This window comes from Nannospalax galili, unplaced genomic scaffold (assembly GCF_000622305.1).
Source record: "Nannospalax galili isolate Female #2095 unplaced genomic scaffold, S.galili_v1.0 scaffold5069, whole genome shotgun sequence".
NCBI classification, from domain to species: domain Eukaryota; kingdom Metazoa; phylum Chordata; class Mammalia; order Rodentia; family Spalacidae; genus Nannospalax; species Nannospalax galili.
In genome coordinates, this window is record NW_008358835.1 from 65,594 (window position 1) to 74,827 (window position 9,234).

The 9,234-nt window shown below is 39.4% G+C and overlaps 1 protein-coding gene across 1 annotated transcript; it reads left to right on the forward strand.

Annotated features, from left to right (window-relative positions):
- The first annotated feature begins 8,070 nt into the window (after positions 1-8,070).
- LOC103725091 (olfactory receptor 10C1-like) lies at positions 8,071-9,031 on the forward strand. Its single transcript, XM_008822343.1, is given in 2 exon segments — positions 8,071-8,979; positions 8,981-9,031. Coding segments are annotated over 2 exon segments (960 nt in total).
- The last annotated feature ends 203 nt before the right edge of the window (positions 9,032-9,234 follow it).

A 9,234-nucleotide genomic window follows, 5' to 3' on the forward strand; every position in this document is an offset into this window, starting at 1 on the left:
TACTTGTCTGTAAATACAGCATACAGTAAGAAACTGTTTGTCTAGAGAGGGGGATAGCAGGAGACAGGTGTTACCAAGGCAGAAATGGGAAAATGGGGATATTTAATTGGGAAGGGAGGAGGGAAGGTTATACAAGGAACCATGTGGATAAAGGGAAAGAAGGAACTCAAGAGAGGAGAGATAACAGGAGACAGGTATTATCAAGGGGAAAATGAGGAAAATGGGGGTCCTTTAAGTGGGAACTGGGGAGGGTGGCTAGAGAGCTGGCTCAGTGGTTAAGAGCATTGGTTCTTTTGCAGAAAACATGAGTTCAGAAGAGGTAACTCCAGTTCCAGGGGAATCTGACACCCTTTTCTGAATTCTGTAGCCCTTGCAGGACAAGGGTACACTTATGCAGGCAATACACTCATACACATTAAAAAAAAATACTGGGGAGGAAAAAAATGAAGTTTACGGAAGAGAGGGATTAATAATGCTTAGGTGGTGTGAAAACCCAGAAGGAAATGTTAGTTCAAAAGCCTGCTGAAATATATCTGTACATGAGTGCATGTGTACAGCAGAATGTTACATAACAAGGAAGATGGTAACAGACAGATGACGTATCCCTTCCAGTTGTTGGCCAGAATTGTCCAAGAAAGCTGCACCCCCAAAAAAAACCATAGGCTATTGGCACAGCCCTTGATTACCTCCAAGATCTTGAAGGTAAGACTAGCTTTCATAGCTCTAGATTATACTAGGTAAGCTGTAAAGGGAGAAAACCAATCAATAATCCAACCTCAATTTGAGGCCTAATAACCACAACACTGATCCTCACAGCAAATGGGTAATCAACAATTTTCTAATTGCTCTTAAAGCCTGCTCATTTGGAGGGAACTCGTTTGTGGCACAGTAAACATAGACAAACACACATCACTGGGAGGTCATAGTTCCCAGAGAAAACTATACCTTTATATATGAAATGTTCACATTTTTATAGTTAAAAAATGCTATGCTAGAGAGGATTCAGTGAGACTGGAACCCCCATTCACTGCTGGTGGGCTAGAAAACTGGGTGCAATCACTATGGAAGGCAAACGCATGTGCTTCTTGTTCTCCTGAGAGTGTTTGGATTTATTCCTTAAATAGATCCGTCTGACTGTTCCACAGAAAAGGGATACTACAAGAGCCATGAAGAAGACGTAGAACATGCCTCCTCGTGATGCAGATGGCATCCTCGGAATGGAAGTTGTCATACACAAAAGGAAATACTTGGAGCTGCTTAAGAAGAAATACATTTGGGCGCTGCAGCCCACGAAAGACAGAATTTTCCTTGTGGACACTAGATCTACCAGCATCTTTGGCAGTAAGCCCAAGATGAAAGAAACTTCAAGCAGTAATAGGTTTCCCAGGAAGAAGTACAAAAGCATTTGAAGGGCAGGATCTACGTGGTAACCGTGACAATGAGAAAGTTCTGCAACAAGGTAACTGTAGAAGGCAGGAAACAAAATGAAGGGGAACTCCCTTTCAGGCTTGTTTGTGAACCTAAGGGGAACTTCAGTAACTCTGACGTGGTTTTCACAGATCATAGTTTACACAAATTTCTCAAACGATGAAGTAATGCTGTATCTGAGATCATTCTACCAATACAGATCATCTTTAAGATCACCATAAAATGCATTCCTGTTCTCCACTGATGCAGTTTGTGAACTCCGTCAGCTGGGAACCATATAAGAACACGATTAATGCCTGAAGCTTTTGAACAAATTTTCATATTTAATCTGTAACAAGTTGACACTAAGAAAAAATTTTTCATTGCCCTAAATCAAAGCTAATAATTTGAAAATGAGGGTAAAGTAAGGATAAATATTTAAGCTTTCTGACAGTAAAACCTAGTTTTTACTGCTGAATTACATTGCTTCTAATTTGTTAACAAAATAAAATATTTTCCAGAGTGATCAAGTTCTGTTTATTTGTGTTTAACAATGACTGTTTAACTTAGGTTTTTCTCTAAAATTTTGTATAAGTAGCAAAACATTTCATCATTTTGCTGAGAAATTTCCTCACCGAACTTCAAGTCTTCCATTTACAATTGTGCTTCCTGTTCAAACACAGAATGATATTCTGCCACACAGTCTGCTGCTGACTAACGAGTGTCTCTTCCTTCTAACAAGATGCCCTGCATCTCCTTGAGTCCTCAGCAGCAGTGACTCTAACAATTTCTACCTGGAAACTCTCAAGGCAATTCAAGAATTCTCATATTATATCTTAATGCAATTCTTGCCAACCGTTCTAAGAACAGTTAACTAGCAGAAAAGGCCTGGGACAAAAAAAAAGGAAAGAAAAGCTATCACCTGTCAATATTAAGAAAGAAAGTCCAACACCCAAGCTTCTGATCTATAACACCTTGGAAAACTGCTTAATGGCTCTGCATTTAATTTTCTTGATTTTCATAATGGAGGTAACAACAATAAACCTTTCAGACAGCTGCTATAAATAATATATATTCATATATATTCTCAAATGAATACCTAACAAAGTATAAATAATAAAACAAAAGCCTTTTTATTAGTCATAGTATTATTATTAGCAATGAAAAGTAGTAACAAATGATAATGATATTATCACAAGCCATGGATGGAATTAAGCCATCACAAAAATGTTTTAGAATAGCAAAATAAATTGTATCTCAAATGAAATGCATGCATAAAATTGTAATTGATAAACTTAATCTGTATATATGACATACACATAGTGCTTGAATTAATATTTTAATTAAATAATTAGATGCTAAAATTAAGATTGTAGTATTATAGTTCCCAAACATATGAAAAGTATCATATCAGATTGCTCCTTCCCATCAATCATCACCACAGCATCCTGGTTCTCATGCCTTAAAAGTACAGTGAGTAACAATAATTAATTTAGCCCTGTTCTTTCCTTTTCTCCACATAGTAATCTATCTTTCTCTAGCTCTTCCTGGCCGAATTTCTCTGAAGTTTTTTCTTATTAGTTTTTGTTGGTTTTTAAACTCAATTCACTCAAAAATAGCTTCAATATATTTCATGCTCTTACGTCTGTTCAAAAGTGGTGATTTCCTAAGGTCAACAATTGTCAGTGTAAGGTTAGAAATGAACAGATAATTGAAGCATTGTTTTTATAAATTCTCAGAAAAGTTTGTACAATCACACTCATACTTTCCTTCAAAACTATTATTTTACTATAATCAACCTTCTCAGTGCTCTCTCTCTCTCTATTTCTCCTGTCTCTCTCCCTCTCTCTGTTTAATTTCACCCCATGGATTAAAGAACAATGAGAGCTAACTTCAGAGGGTCTGTAGTCTGATTTCTTAGCATGGTCCTAGCTGTAGCCACCTGGCCTTTATCTCAGCAAACATTGTAAGTTATTTGGAACAGAGGTGGATTTGAGGGAGCACAGGGAAGTCGTGACTCTTTTCTTTTCAGTGTCTCATATTCAATCACGTTTCAGTATTATTTTTCTCAGTATCATCCTTTGATCTCAAAATCACATTAAGTAGAAAGCATAGTACAGGATGAGGAGGTCAGTATTTTGTCATAAAAATGTATCCAAGACATACTCGTTACTGACCGTGCTTGATGTGAAGTGTTCCTGCAGCACCATATGGTGCCACGCTGCCAGGCAAGGCATTGTCTCCTGCTTTCTAGTATGGTACATTCATTGGAAAAGTGCCTCCACTGTCAGAGCGTACAGTTCCCTAAAACACAGGACAGGCTTCTTGAGTCAGCAGTACAAAAAGGAGCGCATTTTTTCTGAGAAATACTTTTTCTGAAGCAGGAGATTTTGTCTGAAACTATCATACTGTAGATGTCAGCCTGCCTATATTAAGACATAGCTTAATTTGATAAATCACTTGTGTGTGTTCAGTGATTTTTCAGTTAGCATGTAAGCCTGAGTAGACTAGTTAGGGAAGATCCCGTCAAGTGGGCAAGTCCCATCTAATGTAGTGATAGTCGGACATGGAAGGGATCCCAGATACAACAGAAGCAGGAAAATGTCAAATGTGTTTGTCATTATCCTGAAGGGAACATACACTCTTGGTCTCTTGTCCTTGGATAGCAGCAGCCGAAGCTCACTGGATTTGGAGTCCAGGACTTACAGAAGTACCTCTCCCCACTCCCCAGCCCCCAGGTTCTGAGAGTGTTGGCCCAAGGCATTTAGGACATTAGCTTCCCCACTGTTAAGGCTTCTAGGTGGAACTGAGCCATGCTACCAACAGTCCATGGCCCAGCTTGCTAATGGTCTTTCTGGTACTTCTTATCATCCAAAACTATTTGAGCTAATTCCCCTGATAATATTTCTCTCATATATCATTTATGTCTATGTCTGCCTGTCTGACTTTTGATTTTTTAATTTGTTAGTTATTTTAGGCATCCCAAATAAAATATTTATTTACGATAAGGAAAGATGAATACTTATAAGCAGCCCTAATATTTAAAATTGCCCCAGATGCAGACATGAAATGTCCCTCTTTTCCAAACTGATATCATTTTTTTACATTTAAAAAAAATCAATTCTTTGGGGCTTGTAGAGATGGCTCTGCTGTTAAGACCACTGGCTGCTCTTGCAGAGGACCTGGGTTTGGTTCCCAGCACCCACATGGCAGCTAATAATCATCAGTAAATCCTGTTCCAGGGGATCTGATGCCCTCTTCTGACCTCCATGGGCATTGCACTACATGGGTGTTCTTACATACCTGCAGACAATACACGCACAGACACAAAATAAAAATAATAAAATATTTTTTAAAAAACAATTCATTGAGAGTCTCATACAGCGTATTTTGATCATACCATTCCCTCTCGTTGAACCCCTTCCAGATCCATCTCCACCTCTGTATCCATCTACCTTCTTTTTTCACATCAAGTCCAATTTTTGTTACCCATATCTTTTGAGAGTGCTACCAGCCCTGGAGTGGGGTCCACCTAACAAGGGCCACTTCCTTAAAGAAAAATGACTCTTCCTTTCCCAGAAGCTGTCCAAGGCCAATAGTACCTTGGTTAGGGGTGGGACTTCATGTCAATCTTTCCACTCCATCCTGGGATGTTGTCTGGTTTGAGCTTGACCAGATCGTATGTGGCAATAATAGCTATGAGTTCATATGTGCAACTGTCCTGCTTCCAAAACACTGTTTCCTTGTAGTCATCCACCATCTGGCGCTTACAGTCATTGCACCCTTTCCTCCACAAAGATTCTGAGCTTTGGGGGCAAAAGATATGATGCAAAAATTTCATTTAGATCTGAGCACTCCATAGTCTCTTATTGTCTGTGCATTAACCTGTTGTGGGTCTCTGTGACAATTCTCTGTTATAGAAAGAAGCTTCTCTGATGAGGTTTGAATGATGCACTAATCCATGGGTATAGCAATAAGTCATTGGGAGTCATTTTAATACCACATTCATTTAGAAGACTATTATTGGCAGGTTCTTGTTCTCCCTAAGAGCCCATCATCTACCTAGTCGCAGATTTGTGCCTGCCCCCACATAAGAGTATCGGGTTACATCTCATGTAGCAGGGCTTAAATTCAATCAGAGTGTGGTTGATTACTCTTATAACATTCCTGCCTCTATTGCACTAATACACACATCTTTCCAGATTCTGATTATCACCTTGTTTTTTTTCTCTCTAGGGAAAGTTTTATTATACAGATTTTGATAGCGAGAGTGATTCCAGAGGAACAGAATTTGCAGGAGGAGATTCCTTATTGTTTTTTTTCTTTCGATTTTTTTGCAATTCACCTTGTAATCTGATTATACTTAACAATGTTAAGATCTATTTGTAACATAGACTACAGAGGGATTGTGGCACTAACTGTAGAGATACACAAAATAAATGCACTTGACACTTCTAGTTCATCACTTATAATGTAAAAAAATTCAGATCATTTGACCCCAGTAGCGGAAGAGCTTGCACAGCATCCGGGACTGGTTGTAGTGCTTTCTGTTCTAGGTGGACCCAGAGAAAGTAGCTTTTCAGGACACTTGGTAAAATGACCAAAGGAACACACCAAAATTACAATTGTGCCACTCCAAAAATCCAAATAGATCCACTAGGTATTGTGCTTCTTAGTGCATTCATGGTTTTTAATTGTCAGTTAACTGAGATAGAGGAAGTTCTAATGGCTTATGCCTTTTTCCACATAATAATCCTCTGTCCACAGCTAAGGGACTATGATCTAAAACTCAAGGTTTCAGTGCCAGATAGGGATGATATTTGGGGCTTTCATAGGTCCAGATTCATATTTTAGTGGGGATCCTTAAGACTCTTGAGCTCTTCCAACATTTACAGATTACTGTTTTCTTTTAGAAAGACAGCTATTGATGACTACTTGGCCTTAGTAGAAACTAGATTTTTAACTATGGGCCACTAAGACACCATGTGCCCTGATCTATCTACTATCTCTATCTAACTATCTATCTATTATCTATTAATAGAAACTAGATGTTTGACTATGGGCCACTAAGACACCATGTGCCCTGATCTATCTACTATCTATATCTATCTATCTATCTATCTATCTATCATCTATCTATCATCTATCATCTATCTATCATATATCTATCTATCATATATCTATCATATATCTATTCATCTATCTATCATCTATCTATCTATCATCTATCTGTCATATATTTATTCATCTATCTATCATCTGTCTACCTATATCTATCAATTCATCATTCCACCTCTGCTTGATTTGCTCTCTCCCTACAGGAATATGAGTGCTATAAGCTCACGTATTTGACTGCATTTCATAGCTGCAAAGAGCTCCATATAAAATAACTTTAAAACTGATCTCTTATTCTCCTGCTTCGTTCATTTCTTATTTTAAGGAGCTGAGAATATAGACTGTCATTGCAAAGATAATGGATTTTAATTAATGTGTAAACTTTTAAAAATATTTCAAATTGCAGTATTTATTTATTTACTTATTATTTATTTGCTCACACAGTGGTTTTCTTTCCTCCCACCATGTGAGTACCAGGAGCTGGACTCAAGTAATGAGGCTTGCATAGCAAGCACCTTATATGTTACTCAAAACTGACCACTCATGATGAAGGGATGAGAATGCCTCTGTGGGTTTCGTGGCGGTTGCCTCGTTCTGGTTCCATGCCCACTCATATTCTAAAGCTCTGAGGGATAACTGCACAACAGAACGTTAGGAGCACCACTTGGGCAAAGTCGTCAAATTCAATGTTTCAGTTACATAACGGGTAACAAATAAAAACTTTTAGTTTATGAGATCTGCAATGGTATAGCTGTCAGCAATCATTATTTCTGGCAATATGTAGGCAAAACAAAAGCTAAATTGTACACAGAATCATTGTTGATGTCCTTGAAGGTACTCCTCTGGAGACTGACTTGATGACACCATGCGGTGGCTATAATCCCCACGGTCTCTACCAAACATAAGAATGCCATCTAGGCCATCGTGCTATAGTTTGGAATTATAGGAAACCCATCTACTTTTTAACACTAAGTATGCCTTCCCAGTCATAATTAATAAAGTCATAGATTAAGGTTGTCAAAAGGAGATTCTGTTAGGTTTGTGTTTCCTTGGGCCTTCCTTATCTAATCATTGAATATTCTATTTATTTAAAAATTTGAGACTAGTGCACATGAAAGTGTGTAAAAAGGTGACTGAAAACACACTTCCTGTTAAGGTCTTAGTTTAACTTTAAGGAAGGTTATGGGGTCCAGAGACCAGAATATGATACTTTCATATATTTTCTACTGTTTTGTAATTACAATTTTATTGTGTGTTTACTATATAATATCTTGTGTACATAATTAGAGTTTGGCAATATAAAATTAGAACTTGTAACTTAAATGTGCTTCTTATCCAAGGTTCTGTGAGACTAAGTCAAGATGCACAACTGAAAGTGAGGGAGAGATGCACGTTCACTTTAACAGTGGGTGTGTAACAGGAGTGCAGGTGTGAATGCTCAGCTTAGCCCACAGGTGGTGGGCGAGCTCCATTGCTGAGGTTTGACAGACACCTGTGCTGGATGACTGGCTTCCTGGGGACTTTCTGCCATCTCTGTTGTCTTTACAGATGTCTGACTCTGTGGTCATGATGACAGGAAACCGATCCCTCTGCACCAAATTCACACTTGTGGCTTTTTCCTCCCTGGCAGAGCTGCGACTTGTCCTTTTCTTTGTGTTCCTCGCTATCTACTTATTTACTGTGGGAGGAAACCTCCTCATCTGTCTGATCGGGGTCACCCCTTCCCTGCACACTCCCATGTATTTCCTCCTGGCCAACCTCTCCTTTCTGGAGATGTGCTACATCACCAGTGTGGTGCCTCAGATGCTGGTGCACCTGCTGGTGGAGCCCAAGAGCATAAGTGTGGGAGGCTGTGCAGCTCAGATGTATGTTTTCACCATCTTGGGACTGACAGAATGCTGCCTGCTGGCAGCCATGGCTTATGACCGCTTTATAGCTACTTGTTACCCACTGCATTACACTCTCCTAACAGGCCCTTCTGTCTGTTTGAAGTTGGCTGGGGCATCTTGGGTAACTGGGGTGGTGGTGGAGTCAGCCCAGACCACCTGGACCTTCATTCTGCCCTTCTGTGGAGCAGGAAAAATTCAGCACTTTTTTTGTGACATCATGCCTGTTGTGAAACAGGCTTGTGTGGATACCTCCCAGAATGAAATAGTCATGTTTGTTATTTCCATGGTCTTCATTATGAATCCTTGTGTCTTCATCCTGTGTTCCTATGTGCGCATTCTCGTGACCATCGTGAGACTCCCCTCTGCAGCTGGCAGACACAAAGCCTTCTCCACACGTTCCTCTCACATCCTGGTGGTTTCTCTGTTTCATGGCACTGCCTTGTTCACTTATCTCCAACCCAAGAGTGCCCACACCCCAGACACAGACAAGGCTACTGTGCTGATGTACACGGTGGTCACCCCCGCTCTGAATCCTGTCATCTATACTTTGAGGAACAAGGAGGTGAAGGGTAACGTTTCAAAGGGTAACACAGAGGAAACTTCTTGGACAAATGGCCTAATCCAGACCTAGCAGTTAAAACACTTACCACTGCACTGAGCTTATCCAACATCTTAGGACTCCTTTTCTAATACATTCATTGATGTTTTGATAGCTTAATACCAAGTGCGTTTAAAAGTGATTAACAGTTCAAAATTAGGAGTGAAATTTCCTTGTAGCCCATGTTACTCAGGACTGTCCTCTGTGTCAGAGAGACACATTTCC